General features: G+C 32.1%; 9 protein-coding genes across 9 annotated transcripts, besides 3 other annotated features; 1 reads left to right on the top strand and 8 right to left on the bottom strand.

Annotated features, from left to right (window-relative positions):
- Nucleotides 1-26: part of a mobile genetic element that runs on past the window's edge.
- Nucleotides 27-2767: 2741 nt separating this feature from the next.
- On the bottom strand, nt 2768-4150 carry TVAGG3_0569250 (acetylation-dependent protein binding; the record flags this gene model as incomplete). The annotated part of the gene is made up of 1 exon (XM_001315131.1): nt 2843-4135. The coding sequence occupies one exon, from the start codon at nt 4133-4135 to the stop codon at nt 2843-2845; it is 1293 nt and encodes a 430-aa protein (XP_001315166.1).
- A 515-nt stretch (nt 4151-4665) lies between these two features.
- Nucleotides 4666-5757: a mobile genetic element.
- Nucleotides 5758-6139: 382 nt separating this feature from the next.
- Nucleotides 6140-7693, bottom strand: TVAGG3_0569230 (spectrin binding; the record flags this gene model as incomplete). Its single annotated transcript, XM_001315130.1, has 1 exon — nt 6140-7693. The coding sequence occupies one exon, from the start codon at nt 7691-7693 to the stop codon at nt 6140-6142; it is 1554 nt and encodes a 517-aa protein (XP_001315165.1).
- A 415-nt stretch (nt 7694-8108) lies between these two features.
- Nucleotides 8109-9269: a mobile genetic element.
- Nucleotides 9190-9741, bottom strand: TVAGG3_0569210 (uncharacterized protein; the record flags this gene model as incomplete). Its single annotated transcript, XM_001315129.1, has 1 exon — nt 9190-9741. One exon carries the CDS (start codon nt 9739-9741, stop codon nt 9190-9192), a length of 552 nt encoding a protein of 183 aa, XP_001315164.1.
- Nucleotides 9742-10537: 796 nt separating this feature from the next.
- TVAGG3_0569200 (CNH domain containing family) lies at nt 10538-12202 on the bottom strand (the record flags this gene model as incomplete). The annotated part of the gene is made up of 1 exon (XM_001315128.1): nt 10538-12202. The coding sequence occupies one exon, from the start codon at nt 12200-12202 to the stop codon at nt 10538-10540; it is 1665 nt and encodes a 554-aa protein (XP_001315163.1).
- A 200-nt stretch (nt 12203-12402) lies between these two features.
- TVAGG3_0569190 (uncharacterized protein) lies at nt 12403-13053 on the bottom strand (the record flags this gene model as incomplete). The annotated part of the gene is made up of 1 exon (XM_001315127.1): nt 12403-13053. The coding sequence occupies one exon, from the start codon at nt 13051-13053 to the stop codon at nt 12403-12405; it is 651 nt and encodes a 216-aa protein (XP_001315162.1).
- Nucleotides 13054-13258: 205 nt separating this feature from the next.
- Nucleotides 13259-13539, bottom strand: TVAGG3_0569180 (RNA polymerase ii, chain L domain-containing protein; the record flags this gene model as incomplete). The annotated part of the gene is made up of 1 exon (XM_001315126.1): nt 13389-13532. One exon carries the CDS (start codon nt 13530-13532, stop codon nt 13389-13391), a length of 144 nt encoding a protein of 47 aa, XP_001315161.1.
- Nucleotides 13540-14441: 902 nt separating this feature from the next.
- TVAGG3_0569170 (cysteine-type peptidase protein) lies at nt 14442-16048 on the top strand (the record flags this gene model as incomplete). Its single annotated transcript, XM_001315125.2, has 1 exon — nt 14445-15833. The coding sequence occupies one exon, from the start codon at nt 14445-14447 to the stop codon at nt 15831-15833; it is 1389 nt and encodes a 462-aa protein (XP_001315160.1).
- A 108-nt stretch (nt 16049-16156) lies between these two features.
- TVAGG3_0569160 (meiotic spindle elongation) lies at nt 16157-17941 on the bottom strand (the record flags this gene model as incomplete). Its single annotated transcript, XM_001315124.1, has 1 exon — nt 16368-17852. One exon carries the CDS (start codon nt 17850-17852, stop codon nt 16368-16370), a length of 1485 nt encoding a protein of 494 aa, XP_001315159.1.
- A 389-nt stretch (nt 17942-18330) lies between these two features.
- TVAGG3_0569150 (manganese ion binding) lies at nt 18331-19696 on the bottom strand (the record flags this gene model as incomplete). Its single annotated transcript, XM_001315123.1, has 1 exon — nt 18378-19694. One exon carries the CDS (start codon nt 19692-19694, stop codon nt 18378-18380), a length of 1317 nt encoding a protein of 438 aa, XP_001315158.1.
- Nucleotides 19697-20745: the final 1049 nt, after the last annotated feature.

Here is a 20745-nt window from a genome sequence, read left to right as displayed (position 1 = left end):
ACTTTTTCGGTAATTCTTATTGTTTCACTAACACAAGGGGAAACTCATTTTTAGACCAAAAAAGTGGCACCTGAGTATATTGTTTCTGCTTTATCTGATCATTAAAACGGAATTGATCCACGTTATTAGTATGAAACAATGATATACTAGGGACTAAAGAATATTAATATTACAAAAACCCAATTATTCGATGTTCAACTCATCATATCTTGCATTAAAGTTGATACTTTTATTTTTTCGAAATATTACAACAGTAGCAACCTTACGTATTACCAATGATAGCCAGAGTACTATTTTGGCATAAAAAAATTAAAACGATATTAAAACAACAGATTGACTAGTCATTCTGGTATAGTATCATGCATACTACCAGGTGATAAAATCTCAAATATCTTAGCTTAACTTCCGTTTGATTATGAGATACAGATCTAATGTTGCTTGTTTTGTAGCCATAGTCACTAACTAATAACATTATTATGATAAGAAGACTAAATGTGCGAGTTTAATATAAATTTGATTCAGATTTATTATCGAAAATCAAATCACAATATATATCTTGAACTCATCTGTTAATAAAATCATGATATTATTGATTGTTTTCTAGATGTTTACAATATTTTCTAAACATGTGAATATAACCCTGAATTTGAACCAGAAATAATTTTAAATTACTAACAATGGATGGTTATCTATATAGAATAATATATTATTTTTGATAGTAAACTATGACTGATTTATAATTTAGGAATATATACTTCTTTTCTATATCTTTGAAAAATAGTTATATGATTTTGCTGTATATGTGATATATTTTAGTAGAAATATTATAGAATAACAAAAATAAAGAGGTTTTATCGATTTATAATACAATGAAAATGGTTTATTTTTCTCTAAATTATAAATTTTCAAAAAAATTAACCTCATTTTTCCAAAAAAAATCGAGAATTGAAAAAAACGTTATCATTTTCTAGAAAATTGCATAGGCTTTTTCTAAAATGAAAAAAATTTGGAGAAATTCACCAAGGAGAACTTCATTCTAGGTGTCCAAAGCAATTCCTATCAGTCAAAAAAGCCTCGAAAATTTTAAATATTGATATCGATTTTCATCAATCACTTAAAATCGATTGTTTGTAGTCGATGTTATCACATATTATTAAATTCTAATATACTTGAACATACTACAAATTGTTTTTGAAACTTATCAACATTTCGCGCAATTTAACAATACTCCAACTCTCATACACAGTTCCCATTACCACAGTCTCATTTTAAGAAGAAATGATTAATAAAATCTAAGATCTAACGATTTAATTACCCAATTCGAATAATATTTTTAATTATAAATACTTATTTGTGCATGTTTTATATACAGATGTAGAAAGAAAAACGAATAAAGTGTTACTTCAGAAAAATACCTGAAAGCACCCTAATCATTAAACAATTTACTTTTTAGCATCGAATTTTGCTCGTCTTGAGCCATATTTTTCGTTTAATTTTCATAATACGATAATACATATGGGTTATCAAGTAAAGTATGGATATTTTAGAAGATGATAATATATCTCGAAATCAAACGAAAGTCATTCTATGAGTCCATACACACTATTACTATACTTCATATGTCAAGCATAATGGGAACAATTTTGGTCGATACCTTTGTTGTCGACGAAGTCCCCCCTTTTTTATAAAAGTTACTAACACATAAACTGCTTGCCCTAAGGTGGATAATAGTCAAATTTTTTTATTACATTTTTAGTGAGCGGAACAGAGACACAACACGCTTTGAAATCACAAGATGCATGGCTTTAATGATTAGAGATGCAATAATATTGCATCTCTTTATGCTCAAACAGATCCTATTCTGAATTATCCGAAAATATTGCAACCGTTATGCATTGCTACCAAATTTCTCTACTGTCCACTTAACAGACTCATGCTAGGAACTCCAAATTCTTCAACTATTTACTCTAAAAACTTATAAACGTTCATCCAAATCAAGTAGCATTTCTCCTCGAACAGACATTGCAGAAACTTACGAATAAGTAATTGTTAGTCATATCAAATGATGCTCCTTTTCAGCTACTTGTTTCTCTTATAATTGTTCTCATTAGTAAATCATAACTTTAACTTTTGGAGTTTTCTCCAAAAATAGATACTACCCATATATCCGAGCTACCTGGATGCTAGTTTTCTTATATCTCGGATAGTGTGAAAAATTTAATTATAATATCTCATAATTTCCATTTAATGAGTTATATCAAAAATACACTCCGTCATTTCGATTTTTTAGGTCTTTCTGGACCTTGCTGCATTATTTATTTTTATCTATTTTGTTTTGTTGTTTCTAAATAAATTATTTAAGTTGGACGAAAGGTGGACAATAGTATTGAATATGAAAAGGTGGTTATTTTTGAGAGAACTCATTGAATTCCTTTCAATATTGTCCACCTTAGGGCAAGCAGTTTATTTACTTAAAATATGATTAAAATTTCTGAACGAAAACTATCAAAAATAAGTCATAAAAAATATAAAAATAAGAATTCAATTTATTGTAGATTAATAATCCGCAAAGTCTTCGTAACACACTTAATAAATACTGTTTTAATTCTATCGACGCGAAGCAATCAAGAGTTAAAAACTATAATAGATATGGTCACTCTAAGTTTGAATCATGATAGGCTAAGCAAATAGTAAAAAGAAAAGTCTAAAATTAAAATTTCCCTTATTGTATTTAAAATAAGAGTTGAAAGCAATGATAAATAGTGTTCCTATAAACAGAAGCTTTTAAAAGATAATAAAATAACAAAAACAAAAGTTATTTCTATAATATAAAATTAAATTATTATTTTGCAGACTTGACGAGGTGAAGGAGAGCATTTGTAGCATACTGATCTTTAACAAATATGGATGGTTTCATTGTAATTACATGGTTTGTAATATCCGACGTCAAAGTCTTTACAATTGTTCTTTTTGCGTTATCTAGTGATGCATCAGGCCAAAATCTCATTGTATTTTGGTAGAACAATAGTAGTTTCAGTGATGAAATTGCAGGATCTTGAATTGTCTCTGCGGATTGCTTGAAATTAGTTATGGATAGGTTGGGTATCTGGTTAGCAAGTGCTCTAAGCGAATATTCATCTGTTGGGGCGTCTACAATGTCAATTTCCTTCAAATTATTTAATTCTAAGGTTGAAGCGAGAGCTTCATCGATGGCAGCGGCATCGATCTCGTAAGTGTCTGAAAGGTTGGCCATACTCCTTATTGCATCGTTCATTACATCTCTGGAGAATTTATTGAGTAAACTCTGGAGATTTAGCCTGAGTTGCTTATTCTGCTTAACTGTATCAACGAATACTGAAAATCTAGCACTCTCGCCAATCTTGAGAACGTTTGGATGAGGATTTGATAACTGTATAAATGTTCTCTTTTTATCTGTGTTGTCGAGTACAGGAGCGACGTAGTTTCCTTGCCGCTTCTTGATAAACGACTGGATTTTCGTAGGAATCGTTGATTGAGTGGTAATTGACGTATGTGACATTTCTCCGCCAGCTGTGACCTTACGAACAGCCGAGGAGATCTCCCTGGGTGCCTCTCCTGATAACTGCCTTTTGGCCTTTTTAATTTCGCGAAGGAAAAATTGATATAAATTTGCTGCTTCTTGGTAATAGAATGAAGAGTCAGGGTTATACGTCATGCAGTTCTTGATCATAAGGAATACATCGTCTTGAAAATCTGTTATTTGATAGCTTTCTTCGTGCATTTTTTGTTTTATTGTTGAAAGATCCATTGGTTGAGATACGACTTCGAAATATCGTGGAGCTATGTCCTCTGTAACTGGCTGTGCAAAAATATGAAGTTTGTCCCTTTGGACTAATTTTTTATGAATATCGTTCATTATTTTTTGTTGAGGTGTTAAAGGACCACGTGGAACTGGTGCTGCTTTGTTTTTTGCACCTTTTGATTGCTTTGTTTGAGTGATGGCTGGTGGAATGTTCGTTGGTCCGCTATATAAAACGACAACTTTAGGTAAAGTCTTAGAGGGTGAATTGAAACACGTAAAACAAAGCTTAGAGTGAGATTTTGGTTGCGCTGGGGGTTTCTGACGAGGAACAACAGAATTTTGAGGTTCGATCATCACTTTTTTTCCCGCGATATGTCAATTTTTATCGGACAAAAAGATTTCCAAAATAGAAATTTATTATGCAATTAAAAGCGCTTCAAAAACATCTCTAAAAATATCTTATTAACGTTCTGATTTAGCTAAAATTCTGAAATTCAAGAAAAAAAGTTTTCTGCAATGTTTCATTTTAAGCTGCCAATGATTGATCCTAGCTATTCCTTAATTATGAGGCAGTTTCTCAGGCTAGAAATGGTGATGTCACACTTACTTAAGTCTCTATGAGAAATCATATTCTTTGCGTCCTATACAGATTTTTTTTCATTAAGTGTAACTATACTTATTATATACACCAGTCTATATGGATACATATTGATAGAGGAAATTTCCAATAACACTTTTTTCATATTGAGATAGTTCTTGATCATAAGAAATAAATCATCTTAAATTGAGGTTTCGCTTAAAATTGAGTTTGCCTCCACATAGAGCTATAAAAGTCTTATTAAATGTATATGCTAGTAGTTGGCACTATGATTTTAATTTTTATTGAGTGTGGGACAAACTATCCAGTGTCACTTTTTTATTAACCTTATTTTAAAAAATTAATAAAATAATAATAAAAAATTATTTGAATCTTTTACATTAATTGTTTCTTTTTTAAAAGTACCTTTAAAGTACAATAAACAAGATTTGAATCTATTGATCCTTGTTGCAAACTTGAATATATTGCTTCAAGCATTTTTGAGAGTAGCCCATGCTAGCTTTTATCTCTTCTTGGATACCAAACTGGAGGAGCTCCATAGTGTTGAATATCACGGGCTCCATACAACAAATTGAATAAGGTATTTCAAAATTTGAAGGAAATGGTCCATCATTGAATGTAGTGGCCGGGAATTGAATGACATACAGATAGTTTGAGGAAATTTGTTATAAATTATAATATAATTGAAGAATTAATTATCAAAACAAGTCTAAGAGCCATTTGTCAGATTTTCCCGAAATGCAAGGTTAAGATTTTAGCAGCGACTAACTTTGAGTGTACATATATAATTGTTATACTGAGTACTTTCTATCTGTGTTACTTATTTGAGTCTAAGAGCCATTAGTCAGATTTTCCCGAAATGCAAGGTTAAGATTTTAGCAGCGACTAACTTTGAGTGTACATATATAATTGTTATACTGAGTACTTTCTATCTGTGTTACTTATTTGAGTCTAAGAGCCATTTGTCAGATTTTCCCGAAATGCAAGGTTAAGATTTTAGCAGCGACTAACTTTGAGTGTACATATATAATTGTTATACTGAGTACTTTCTATCTGTGTTACTTATTTGAGTCTAAGAGCCATTAGTCAGATTTTCCCGAAATGCAAGGTTAAGATTTTAGCAGCGACTAACTTTGAGTGTACATATATAATTGTTATACTGAGTACTTTCTATCTGTGTTACTTATTTGAGTCTAAGAGTCATTTCTACCATAGAACTAGATATTGTCTCTCATTAAATATATATAACTGTAAACTGCTTAATTCATTTATCTATTTAGATAAAATTATATTTATATAAGATTTCATGTTATTATTTCATCTTTATTATTTTTTTTATTCCTTTGAAAAGTGACACTGGATAGTTTGTCCCTTTCTCATTTTTATTGCTTACAAATCAGTAAATTTTGCACAAACAATTCGGGAAATCTTTGATAGCTACCAAACTATGATTCTATATAATATAGTTTTGTATTTATTAATTTGCAGCAGAAACATGTTTCTCTATCAAATGAGCAGACAATACTGATTGGATCAAAGAAACTGAAACTTGTTTTGGAAGAATACAAAATTAATTCCTTGTTAATGTTATTTAAAATTGTATGAAGATAACATTTCTCTTTTATTGTTTACGGAGATAATTTTTTATTTCAAATTAAATTTATCTTCGAAAATATTAAAAGAAGAAATAGAAGAAGCTTATGTAGGAAGAGAGCATTCTTGTAACATGTGTAAAAAGGTGTTCGGCTATTTCTTTAAAATTAAAAAATGTTGCATTTTGAGGAACTACTTTTTCTTTTGACATTGATATCAGCACCATGTGAAAGAAGAAGTTCGGCCATTTCTTTAAAACCTCTATATTTAGCAATACTAAGAGCAGTATATCCATAAATATCTATTTCATTGATATTTGCACCATGTGAAATTAGAATCTCAACTATTTCTTTATCATTTTCTTGAGCTGCATAATGAAGAGGGGTTTTTCCATTTAGATCTTTTTCATTGACCTTTGCATGATGTGAAATAAGGAGTTCAGCTGTTTCTTTACTTTTTTCAGATGCTGTATAATGAAGAGCGGTTCGATTGAAATCATTTTTCTCATTGATCTTTATTCCATTCGAAATAAGAATTTCAGCTATTTCTTTACGATTGTTTACTGCTGCAACGTGAAGAGCGGTATCCCCAACATTAGTTTTTTCATTGATATTTATGCCATGTGAAATAAGGAATTCTACTGTTTCTTTACTCTGTTTGCGTGCTGCAAGATGTAGAGCGGTTCTTCCAGCATCTTCTTTTTCTTTGATCTTTGCGCCATGTAAAAAAAGAAATTCGACTGTTTCTTTACAATTTTCCCATGCTGCAATATGAAGAGCTGTTAGTCCGCCTTCAATTTTTACGTTGACCTTTACACCAAGTGAAAGGAAATATTCGCAAAAGGATGGGATATTGAATCTAGCGGAATTAACAAAGCAAGTCTTAATAGCATTAGTTTGATCCAAATAAACTAAGAATGAATCAAGATTTTTATATATTCCACAATCTCTTAAATCGATTTGAATATCGTATTCATTCATCAAAAATGTAACAAAATCAATGTTATGCGAAATTATTGCATACATCATGCAATAATCATCTGGTTTATAATGTTTCAAACATTCGCTCATTATCTCTGGATTTTTTCCTAAAAATGAAAGATATAAGCATCTTAAACTAATTTGAGCGTAAAATTTCGTTATTAAAAACTTGAAACAATCTACTGCCCCGTAGTAACAACATAATTCAAGATATGAATATCCAAATTCAGGATATGGATATAAGCTGCTTTGAAGTTTTTCCATATCTTTAAATCCTTTTATATCCGTGAATGAAATGAGTTTTTTTAGGTCATTATACATAATTGCTCTGTAAATTGTATCTTCTGTAAGAATTTCGAGATTTTCTGATTGAATTTTTCCGAAATCATAAATCTTGTTTAATTTAATTCCATATTCTTTATAAAAAAGGAAATTTGAAACATCTTCAACATTATTGACCTCACAGACATTATAATCATCATATATTAGCTTGGCAAGAGATAAATATGACTTTGTATAGCGATTATTATACGGAATGATATTTAAAATGTCTTTTATAATAATTTTAGGGAGATATTTATTTGAATCAATCAATTCTGTTTTGATCATTTTGTAAATAGAGTTTAATTCTTCTGTATTTTCCGTTTTTAGTTGGTACAATGTAGTGTATGAATCGATGTAGTATTTGAAGATATTTCTTAATTCACTGTACTTTTTTGGATGATTGATTTGATCAGACATTAAAAAATCTAAAAGTAGTATATTTAAATTTCATCATACAGACTATCTGTAAGTCATGTAAAATATTATATTGAAAAGAAGGAGAAACAAATTAATTCAATAATACTATTTTACAAAATATTGTTATATGTACATGCTAGTAGTGGGTACTTTAAATTTAATCTAATTTTTGTATTGTTTGGGTTTTCACATCGATATTCCATAGTATAGTCATACTAAGCTTCTCTATATAGTATCTGTGTCCATAATCTATATTGTACAAGTAAACTTATGGTATCCCTTGAGTTTTTCCTGTTCAAAATCAAATTAAAAAAAAATGGATAATATAAGACAAAATGTAAAATGTAGTAAACAAAAATTAGAATGTTAATCGGTTTATTCGGAAATAATGCTCATAGAAAGCAAGAATTAAATAGGCAAACCCAAATTTTAGCTAAAAGTGACAGGGAAAAAAAACGTTTAGTATTAAAAAAAAGACCGATGAGAGCTTCGTTCGAAATATAGAGGGAACTGAGAATGCGCAACCATTCTCAGGGAATATTGGATGCTATTCCCGTTCCCTCTGTATGGAAAATTGAGGTTTTCAAAGGGAGTTAAAATAATATCAAATTTATACTAATTTACTTCAAAATACAAAAGTATTTGACAGCTAAAATTAGTTACTTTAGCAAGCCTATCAATACCCTTTTACGATTATTGCTACTTTTTCGAAATAAAAGTAAAAACAAATTTATACTAATTTACTTCAAAATACAAAAGTATTTGACAGCTAAAATTAGTTACTTTAGCAAGCCTATCAATACCCTTTTACGATTATTGCTACTTTTTCGAAATAAAAGTAAAAACAAATTTATACTAATTTACTTCAAAATACAAAAGTATTTGACAGCTAAAATTAGTTACTTTAGCAAGCCTATCAATACCCTTTTACGATTATTGCTACTTTTTCGAAATAAAAGTAAAAACAAATTTATACTAATTTACTTCAAAATACAAAAGTATTTGACAGCTAAAATTAGTTACTTTAGCAAGCCTATCAATACCCTTTTACGATTATTGTTACTTTTTCGAAATAAAAGTAAAAACAAATTTATACTAATTTACTTCAAAATACAAAAGTATTTGACAGCTAAAATTAGTTACTTTAGCAAGCCTATCAATACCCTTTTACGATTATTGCTACTTTTTCGAAATAAAATAAATTTATTATCAAAAACCTTTTTTTTTCTTAGTAAAAATAAACAAAATTTTTTACCTTATGAACTTTTGATGGAAATATGCAAATTTAAAATAATAAAGAAAGCCGCGAGCGAAGCGATCGGCTTAGTTCGAAGATTTTGATTCAAATCTTTGCTGATCTGTAATTCGCGGAAGCCGCGAGCGAATCGAGCGGCTTAGGTCTAAGATTTTGATTCAAATCTTTGCTTATATTCCTTAAATTCTTTATGAAACTCGCAACAGTTCCATAAAAAATTTTAAATTCTAAACTGTCGAAATTACCGATCGGTAATCACACCCTTCACAGGTGTGTCACTTTTTACAGGCGTGTCACTTTTAGCTAAAATTACCCCTACTCGTTCTGGTGGTAATGTAGGGATAACAAACTCCTTGTCAACGCGCCTTTGGAATTTAGATCTGTCTACAATCAAATGTGTAAATTCGTCGAAGTACTTAATGAAAAAGTCATTTGAAACTTCTTTATTAAGAATAATTGAAATTCCGCAATAAAAGCAATCCAAAATTTCTTTGTTAGCTGTAAATGAAAATGTATCCTTGTCTTCGAATTTGAGATTAATAAAATACGTTTTTTTATCATCAGCTTCATCCATTTCGATATCTTTAATATTATATTTTGTTTGGTTAATGGATTCTTTGATATCAAGATTCTTCCAATTGTTTTCTTGAAGATTTATTTTTGCTAAAATTGCTTTTTTCCAATTGGAGGATTTTCCGCCGTTTCTTAAATATCGAACTTCTGTCTCTTGCATGCAAGATGATATTGCATATCTTCTCAAATAGTAATCTGGTTTATTATTTGTTGCTTCCATTCAGAAATAAAATTGATAACATAACGATAATGCTGATGTAAATTTGAATCTTAATTCTTTTTAATTCGAAATTTATATCCAGAAAGTCCTATATAATTAGGATTTTTTGATTTCACTAGGAAGAATGGCATTACATCATTCTGACATTTTGACAATTGCAACTTTATGCCTTTATGAGCATGCAAATAATATAAAAACACAAAGCATACTGGATTTTTAAAGAATATTCCCGAAATTCGTAATTTTTTGAAACAAATTTTTCACTGACTGATATCCTTAGGCAATATTCAATGATTAAGTGCAATTATACATATTTTTCGCCTTACCAAATGCGTTACATGTAGATATTGAAGCACTACTCGATATTTTGAAATCTCAAGACGACTCTTGAAATAAGGCATGATATGTTTTTGGCAGAATTCACTGTCTCCATATATAGCAAAAGTTTCAAAGAAAATCCTTGTTATGATACTTTTTCTCGTAATTGACAGAAATTCGGCGATTTTTTAGTTTATTAACATTCAAAATGAAGTTGCCTATTCTGAATGTAAAGGAATTAAAGAATTGTTAACATCTCATAGTTACAATTTTGGATTTTAAAATCCGTGATACAAGGATACTGCATTGCTTTCATTCAATGAAAATATACTCATTATGCTCATTGGTCTATGTATGTGCATATTGTTATAGATGCCCAAAATTGATTTAGAAGAGCAGATACTATAATAATAATCGAATAAGAAAGCTATAATAACAACAAAAAATAACATTTATAATTAAACAAAAAGAAAAGACATTAAACATGATTTTCTTGTTGAACATTAACTAATTTCTTTGGTTTGCAAGCCAAATGATAAACAGTGTTATCTGGAGCGACGCAAACAAATCCACTTCCAACAGGTCTTCCACATGACCCACAAACCGTTGTGTAACCAAATTCAGCACATCTTACTTCTTGTATTGTAAGTTTGTAGTCAATTTCGTTGTTCAACTGTCTAATTGTTGCTTCCTGCATCTTCATTATGTTTCTTTTAAGTAAATTCTTTCCTTCCATTGAGATAAAGAAATCAATATAGTCATCAATGTTCTGATTATCAGGTATCCATTTAATTATATCCTCATGGGAAATGAATTCAATGTTATCCAAGATAAATTGTCGATGTTGGCCAAAAATATTATATCCTTCTTCGGCCAAAACTTCGATAGTTACCTTGAATGCCTTTTCAGGGCTCTTGCATTGTCTGCAGAACTTTTGTATCTTAGCGAAATCTGCTTTCCATGTCAATATGAACTCTTTTGCAGCTTCAGAATACATTTCTCCAATTTGGAACAAAGTAAACATCAAATCCATTTTTACAAGTCTCTTTGCAATTGAACAGTATTTAGATAAGTTCTTTGGATTCAGCATTGCGCATTTAATTAGTTGGTCAATGAGGTATTTATCAAGTTCATCGAGCTCGTTCTGTCTTGGTGATCTTTTCAGCCATGTTTGATAGTATTTTTCGTAAAAAGCAGCGTGATCTGCTTTAAACTCAGGAGCTCCTACAATCGAAAGGAGATCTGTGTAACTATCTAACGCGTTCTTTACTAATTCCGGTTTCAACAAATTGTTGTTTAACAAATAATCGTAAAATCTGACAGAAAATTCCTGAGCATTTTGTTTTATCCAATCCATGGCCAATGAAATATCAACGTTTGGTCTGAGGAATGCTATAATTGCTGCTGTTCTTGATCTCTTCTTTATCCAATCCAAATTCGATTTCAAGTCATCTTCGTCATCTACTAATTGCAATGTATATCCTGCTTCAACCGCCCATCGAACGTTTTCTTTGTCAGCGTCATTCAACGTTTTCCAGATTTTCAGGGCTTCATCAATTCTCTCTGTGTGGGCAAAATAAATGGCCAGAGCCGGGTGAAGTGACCTTTTTGCCAAAAATTGGTTGAAAAACAAAGTTACGGCTTGCGAAATCACTGAGTTTTCTTCGGCCATTAACGCATCAAGTTCGCGTGTTTGATGGAAGATCGCGTAGTATTCGAATAAGGCAGTCTCTACTGCAGGCATCTGATGGGTTAAATATGAATCATGGGATTCGGAAAATTGAGATCTTGTAAATACCAAAAATTGACCAAGCTTTTCGAAGACTTCGATGTCATCAAGAGTATACTCTGTAAGTCCATTGAGTTTATTACGGGGTGATGGCTTCGATTCGATGACAAAAAATGGAAATAATGATAAAATTTCTTTGATATCTTCATTCCAAAGAAATTCGGATACGAGGATTAATGATTCCTTATATAACTTCATTTCCCATAGCGTTCTGAAGAAATCGACCATTGCATTTTCCAATCTTTTCGGATCTAATTTTCTGGCATTTGTTATTGCGATTTTTATGCCAACTTTGGATGTAATTGTTGCTAGTTTCATACCATCTGTCACACCACCTGTCATATATGCTCCCATTTCGGAAATTAAATATAATATTTCTCCAAAAGTGGCAAAAGCTGTAACTTTAGCTATTTTTCGAGGTACAAAGTTATCGTGATGTTGGTATGAGATTTTGGCTGAAATCATATTCAATGTATAAAATAAATGACATTTTCCTCCGAAAAAGCATCCTGTAAGAGGTACATCTTGATTTTCTGTAAGTGTCTTGTTAATTGCTATTGGTGTTGCCATCTTTTGGCCATCTTCTCCATTAATTGTAACATATCTTTCATGCAAAAAACAAATGAGTTTTTATCGGGTACAATGCATGAATTTGGAAGAACACAAGCTGCTACATTCATTACACGCTTCGAAACTCGCCACCAAAGGAAATATTGAGAATTTGCGTAAAATGCAACACCAGAATTATTTACTGATATTCCATTGATTGTAGATAGTGCATCTACTTCAACTGGTGGTTGTAAAGTATTGTCTTTTACTAAGTAATAATAAAATAAATTATTTTTTGCTAAAACAAATGCTGGTAAAGCATCATGTGGTGATCTAGCTGCATATGTGACACCTTCTGAAAATGTTTCGACTTTATATGATGAATCAATCATAATTATTTTTCCGACATTCTCTTGTTTAACGAAAGCGAAGAGTTTTCCTATTTGTTCTATTGCAAACATCGTCTGAATAATTGAATGTTCTTCTGAAAACGGAGTTTTACTTGATAAAATGAATGGATGGCTTAATGATTCCGTATTTTGAGTGAGAACATGAATTTCTCCATGCTCAGTTCCAACCCACATATTTCCACCAAACTCTGACATTGAAGCAATCTCATGATATGGAAGTGGAAATTCCACTTGAATCGCTTCCATCAGAAATCAAATAGAGAAAATGACTTCTAAATAAGAAAACATGCCAAAATTGGGGTCACATATATCGATAGTAATACGAAATCAAACAGTTTTCTCTTAAAAAATATCATATAAAAAAAATTATTAAAAAAAATCAATTATTGATATAAATTCATGGCAAAATCCAATGTGTATAGAAAGTTGCCAATACAATCTATATCTAATAACTGTATTATTTTCTTCATATATTTAACTGTTTAATAAACATCTTTTGCAATTGAGCAGAGAGATTTTTTAGTTAATTTCAATATAAACATTCTATTTTACTGTGGATTTTTCGATTAACAGTTGTAAATTTATCTAGCACTGAATGTGATACGCTTTGTTGTTCTCTTCTTGTAGAGAATGTTGCAGCCGCACTGTGGGCAACGCATTGCACCGCGGTCTTCAGCTCTGACAGTCTTGCCGCAGTTTGAGCAATTGTATTCAACAACAACCATGAATTTATTATTCTGACAAAAGTGTCTCCCTAAAAATCTTGAAACTTTATAAATGATGATGTACTAACAATGCTGAGTGTTAACAGATCTGAAATGAATAACCATTACAAGAAATGATAAAAATAATATGTTGAGATTTTTATTTGGTTAGCGATTACTCATTGGAATAGGCATTTGTGTCCCATAAGCTGACATTATATAAAAATAGAGCCTATTTGCAATCCTAATTGTATGATTGAGGAAAATCGAATTCAATAATTTTCATTTTTGATTGTTTTTAGACTGAATACTGCTTCAATTCGTTCAAAGATTAGGTCTATACCTGATCTAGTTTTCCAAAAATTTCAAGATTAATGAAATCACTATGCAAATGTCTATGATTTGATGTATGAAAATTCCTTTTCTCTAATTTTTTTGGAAATTCAAATTTAAAAATCCATCATTTACGTGTTTCTGATAGATTTAGACAGAATTTAACACGGAAATATGAGTTTATTTTTAATATACTATTTGAATTTTTCCATTGACATATTATATCCATACGATTTTTTTTAATTATTTAATATTTCAAATAAATAACAACATGTCTCCGAAAATAATAGTGGGTATTCTATCATCTATCAATTCTATTCTAAACCAAAGATAATTCATTTAATATTGAGCGAATATTTTTTAAATTCAAGCTTAATAAGCAATACTATTGCACAGGTTTGGAACCTAACACCAAGGCATCAATATGGATTACTGATTATGTCCTATCCAAGAATATGATCTTGTAGAAATTTTGAAATCAGAAGTAAAAAAGTTCAGAAACCCTAAAAATAGATTTGGTTTTAGGTTGTAAATCCGATTCATAAATAAAAACTATGTTTTATATTTCCAGAGGAGCGGTTTGGATAACCGCTCTCCACAATGCTTAGCCTTGCTCTATTCCGTTTCGGCTCTTGTGATAGGCCGAAATTTTCAAAATCATATCATCTTTCCGGCACATGGAGTATTCCATATTGGCAGATGCGCATGCCATTTGTAGTTGATACGAAAGATGGATATGCTCAATCCGACATTTCCTATGACCACTTACAACATGAAATTCACTTCTTGAAAGATAGAGCATACAGTATTCAAACAAGCCCAGATGGATTACACTGCTCATTCAGTATGAGTGATCATGAAGAAGATTCTTTTGTTGAATATCTTCCAGATCTTACAGATGAGGCCACATGGGAGGATTATGGCGAGCACAGCGTCCTCGGCAAAAAAGTCCATGGCTATATCAAGAAAACAGAAAATAATTACAAATATATTTTCTACGTCGATGCTACAACAAACATGCCAGTCCGTTATCACCAATTCGGTCAGTCCATCCGCCACTCACATCCAGCAGAATACATTCTCGATATTGTTGAGTACAGCCCATTCCCCAATGAAACAAACTTCATGGTCCCAGTTATGAAGTGCCTTAACCGCTCTGACAGTGGTCCACGTCTTAACAAGTTTGCTGGCGATATTTCTATGCAGAGAAAGAGACCAATTCAGAAAGATTACCAATGCAAGCCACTTACACCATCTTCCGACATCAAGATTGACGGAATCAAGGAGTTCTCATGGCGTAACTACAAGGGTGTTGTCCAGGTCGTCCGTGATCAGGCAAACTGCGGTTCTTGCTGGGCCCAATCAGCCGGTGAAGCCATTTCCTCTCAGATCTCACTCCACTCCAAGGGCAACTTCACAGTTTCCATCCAGCAGATCATGGACTGCGTTTGGAACGAAGGCCACACAGGATCTGACGGCTCATACGCATGCGCTGGTGGCGAAGGCTACGATGCTTACGGCAAATTAGCCGAGCTTCAGCTTAACCTTACAACAGAAGAAGAGTACCCATATCTCGGAGTTTCCGGCCATTGCCAGAAGAATTTCGGAAAGACAATCGGCAAAGTCACAGGATGCTACCAGATCATGCGCGATTCATCTAACAAGGATATCAACGTTCTCAGAGCTCTCTACAAGTACGGACCACTCATGATTTACATCAGAGCAGGAACAGCTCCATTCGTTGCTTACACAGGCGGATCATTCAACAACCACGAGGTCTGCGGTGGAATTGATGATCACGATAAGACAGATCATGGCGTTCTTCTTACAGGATGGAAGACAATCGACGGCGTCATTCACTACGAAATTATGAACTCTTGGTCAACATTCTGGGGAGAGGAAGGCTTTGCCTACATTTCCTCCGAGAATGACTGTGGCGTTCCAGTTATGCCACTTCTCCCACTTGTTGAGATCAATTATGATCTTTAAACTTTTTTTAAAATTTCAATATAATCTTACAGAACTTACAGAAATTAATTTTATTCTTTTTTTAAAAATTTCAATATTTATATTACTCAAATTGATCTTTTGTCTGTCTTTTTACTTTAATTTACTCTTACAGAACTTTTGTACATCAATCTTTTCGCTGCTTTTACTTTAATATCTTATTTCATAGTGATATTTATCAGCATATTCCATATCTAGCATGAAATATGATAAAAAACATTAGAGTAAATCGCATTCTTTAAGTTTTGTTCGATTAAACATATGTTATATATAATATTTTTTAAAATTTAGACTATTTTAATAGGTTTCAAAGGACAATTATTGGAATATATGCAAACACGCATAAATGTAATCAGAAAACATCATTTAAATAGAGAGATTTTACATTTATGAAAATGAATTTTTTGAATCACATTATAGACTATAATGAATTTACAAAATAAAGCTTGTTAGAGATAAAATAAAGGAGATGCTATGTATATAGTATTTACTGAATATAAAAAAATAATATTTTTCTCATGGAAGTTCAGATATGAACTTATTAGCCATGTTAACAACATTATCGCATTTGTCGTTAAGGAAAGACTGCATTTCAGCCTTAACCTGAGCCACTTCAGCTGGCTGGCAAGCTTTTCCGATATTTGATAAGATGATAAGTGCAGCCTGGCGTTTTCTGAATGAATCACTGCTTTTAAGTGTGAAATAGCACTCAGGGAAGAGCTGTGACGGGTTCGACGCACGGTAGCACTGAAGAAGTTCCTCGGCCGCGGCGGTTCTTACGGGCGTGGATTCATCATCTAATGACTGTAAGCAAAGTTCGGAGAATTTTGTACGTACGTTTGGATCTCTGTTGAGGGTAGCGAGGGATGAGAGTGCGCAGACCACGCCGAGCCTTATTCTCCACTGTTCACTGGACATGAGAGAAACTACAACGGCATGTATCTTGTCTGTGATAAGAGCGATGATAGATTCGAGACGTAAAGCGCACAGTTGCTGTAAGAAGTGTAAACGAGTTGTTGGTGGCTGACGTGTAATGACTTCTTCGACAAAATTCATTATATTGGCCGAATCGAATTGATACCGAGCATTTAGTGCAAAGAAGGCATCGATTGATGCATTCTTTGTTGATGCTTGTGGGTAAAGTAAAGTTCTGAATAAGTTATCGAGCATTCTTTGTCCATTTTCAAATGGAACGTTAGGATTCTCTTTGATAATTTGTGTAAAGCTTGTTAAAGCAGATAAAACAACTTGCCAAACAGAATCTTCTGTCAAAGGATAAGCTACATTAATAGCTGTAGCGATATCTTTAGCGCGGCTGACCTCCTTAGCGATGGAAGCACGGATATACCAATCATGGTCTGATATAAGAGCTGGGACAACTGATGTGAAGAAGAATGGTAAAGGAGCGCAAACAACGGGGAGAAAAGCCTTGATTCTTGATGAAGAATCGCTACAGAAGGCCTTGGCAACATTGTTTGCGAGGTCTACTGGAAGTGTAGCGATGATCGATGCCAAGGCAAAGCGAACTTTGAAAGCAGGATCACAGATAAGACTCTGGCATATAACAACCTTTTCTTCGATTGGTTGAAGCAAGAATAATATCTGAGCGCAGAAAGCTCTGACGTAATCTATTGGCGATGAAACGAGTTTCTTGAAAAATCCAAGAGCATCACCACCAAGAGTAACAGATTTGAGATTGGTCTTGATACGCTTGCTAATTTCTTGGTTTTCTGAAGCAAGAATCGTTTCTAAGACTGGTGCAAAAGCAACAAGTGATTCATTGACGCTGATCATTTTATTTACTTTGTCGGCGAGAATACGTACGATTTTGAGATTATTTTTAGGAATCCATGTTGTAAGAAAAGGATAAAATTCGGTTGAAATAAATTTAGGTGGAAATGTATCAATGATGATATCAATTTTGGAAGCGAATTCCATTTGTTGTGCCTCATCGAGGCTGATTGCCTTTTCAAACAATTTCATCGCTGCTGAGGCTGACATTTTTGAAAATTCAGACCCGAGAAGGGTAAAAATTCGAAGCAAAGGGTAAAATTATACATATTTTCAATCCTCAAATTCTTAAAATTAATAATTGATCTCTTATCCTTGAAAATGTTCCTCTCAAATATCCATAGAAACATTGAAACTCGGCTCAAAATTACAAGATTCTTTTGTGTTTGGTCATCTGATTTATTTGCATCACACAAATACTGCCTTACAATGCTAATAAACGAAATATTAAAATGGCGTAATTAATAAAAATGTCGAATTTTTATGGTAGGCTAGATGATAATGACTTGAGAGTTCTTGAAAATACTAGTACTTAATGAGTACATCATGACTATTTAATGAAATCGATATTAAATTAACTTGATAGTTATCATATCAAAATTCTGTTCTGTTATTTGAAGATTGTTATATATAAACAGTAAAATTAAAATTCACATAAGGATATAAAGAGAAATATAAAATGAAATGAGTTAAGTTTCGCACAAAAAAATAAGAATATTTAATAATTAAAACAGATTATACACCTGAAGCCATAATTTCTTCTATTTCATCACATGATTTGGGGCAAGGACTTAATCTATCTGCACCTGTTTCTGTTACTAAGAGATCATCTTCAATTCTGATTCCGCCAACTTGATCTGCGAGAGTTAGAGCGTATTCCCAGTTAACGCAGTCATAGAAAGGCAAATTCTTCTCTTCAATGATCTTCTGGATCCTTGCTTTATGGAAATAAATTCCAGGTTCGATTGTAATGACAAATCCTGGTTCAAGCTTGATCGCTTTCTCATAAATCTCAAAGATTATGTCAGAATAACCGTAATGAACATCATGAACGTTACATCCAAGGTGATGAGTCACTGAATGAGGAGTAAATATATCAGCAATGTCTTCACGATGTTTGTTATTGACTTCTTTTTCCATATTGATCACTCCGATCGCTTCAAGACATTCGTAAATTAAATCACTCATTTTGGAATTTAAATTCCGAAATGACAAACCAGGCTTAACGAAGTTACATAGTTCTATTTGCTTCTCAAGTAATATCGAGTATACATTACGTTGAATGGGTGTAAATTTGCCATTAACAGGGAAAGTTCTTGTAATATCTCCTGCGTAATGATTAACGAAGAATCCGCAATCAAGTAATAACAAATCACCATCCTTACAGATTCCTTCGTTAGCTTCGTTATGTAAATAAACAGCATCTTGTCCAGAAGCTGCAATTGTCAAAAAAGATTTTTCTTTGGCTCCATTTTTGAAACCGTAGTATGTAAATTCGGCATCAACTTGTTGTTCTGTCCATCCTGGCTTTATATTCTTCATAACATGAATAATTGCTTCTGAAGTTAATTTTGAGGCTTTTGTTATTTGTTCAATTTCGTAAGGGGTCTTAACTCTTCTTGCCATACCTGCAGCAGCAAGTAATGCTTTCTGATCTTGCTCTGGGAACTGATCAAGTGCTCCATAAATTTCTTGTCCTTCAATATCATATTCTAGATCGTCAATGCATTTGACATAGTCTACACCTGTAATATACATGATATATTCTGTTGTTGGAATTGGACCTGTCCAGATTTCATAATTTTCGTCGTATTTTGGAATGTAAAGCGTTGATTCACCTGATTGGATATCTATTAAGATTGCAGAATCTGGTTTCTCCCATCCTGTCATCCAGTAAAACATTGCTTCTTGGTAAAATTGTAAATCGGTACCTGTAAATGGTTCATAGCGTAAAGGGGCACTCTTTAATACAATAAGACCTTTGTCGACCTCATAGTAATCGAAAATTTCAAGCAGAAAATCACGATGAAGTTGAAATTCGGATCCAATCATTTTTCTGAAATCTTTCATCAATTTTCCAACCATACATGTTAAAATTGAACAGAGTGCTGACAACATCCAATAAACTGGTTCTAGAATATGTCTCTTTAACAAATATGAAATGATGCACATTTCGAAATAAATTATTTTACCCAGATTTTCCTTACTTTTACCACTCCCCATGTAATTTCTGGGGAAAACGATAATTCATTTTTTTTATGGATGAATAGATCGTTTTCCTAGAAAGGACCTCATATCTCTGGCTAAAAAGAGTGTCAGATCCTAAATAGATTATTGATCTAGTGTACAAATCCAATAAAAAGCCTATTTTTTTGGCTTTTTTGGTGCTCATTTTTTCGAAGATCTACATGAATATGGGGAAACCATCGGATTTTTTTGGTTAACCCACATCTTCATGTAGTCTGGACTATCTTTCCTCGAAGGACCTCTTTACGGGTGTAAAAACTCATAAAGTTCTCAAAAGATTCATTCTCGATCTCCATGCTGAAAGAATTTACAATAAAAAAGAGATCTACGCATCAAACTACAGCCATAAATGAACTGAACCCCTAAAGCTCAGCTCTTAGTTTATCAAAAACGTCGAAATCCTTCTCATTGCAATCAAATTTTCTCAATAACTCATAAGAAAAATCGAATTTTGATTAAGCCGATGTTATAGGTATCACAAATACTACAAACTTGAGCAATATCGAAATTGCCAGCAAAAGTTTGAAATTGCATTGCTCATATTTGTTTTGTAAACTAAAAATCTGCTTATATTATTCATTAATTTTTTATATATTATTCATATACTTTAATAAAAACAATACTATTTCACCTTAAAAATGAATTTCATAAGTCAATATTATTTTTTTGAAAATGTATCAATTTTCGATTAAAACAACATGAGAATAAAATTTACGCAAAATTATTTTAAAAAATGGTTTTAAAAATTTACAATTGATTAAGAATAAGATTGCAAGAAGTTTTGAAGTTTAATTTTAAGAAAAAAAATTCGGATATTATTCATGGATCTAAGTAATCTGATATTTGAGTATCGGCA

The sequence above is a fragment of the Trichomonas vaginalis genome, chromosome II, assembly GCF_026262505.1.
Source record: "Trichomonas vaginalis G3 chromosome II, whole genome shotgun sequence".
Lineage (NCBI taxonomy): Eukaryota > Parabasalia > Trichomonadida > Trichomonadidae > Trichomonas > Trichomonas vaginalis.
Note: the sequence above shows the minus strand (reverse complement) of the source record. Positions and strands in the feature narration are given on the sequence as shown.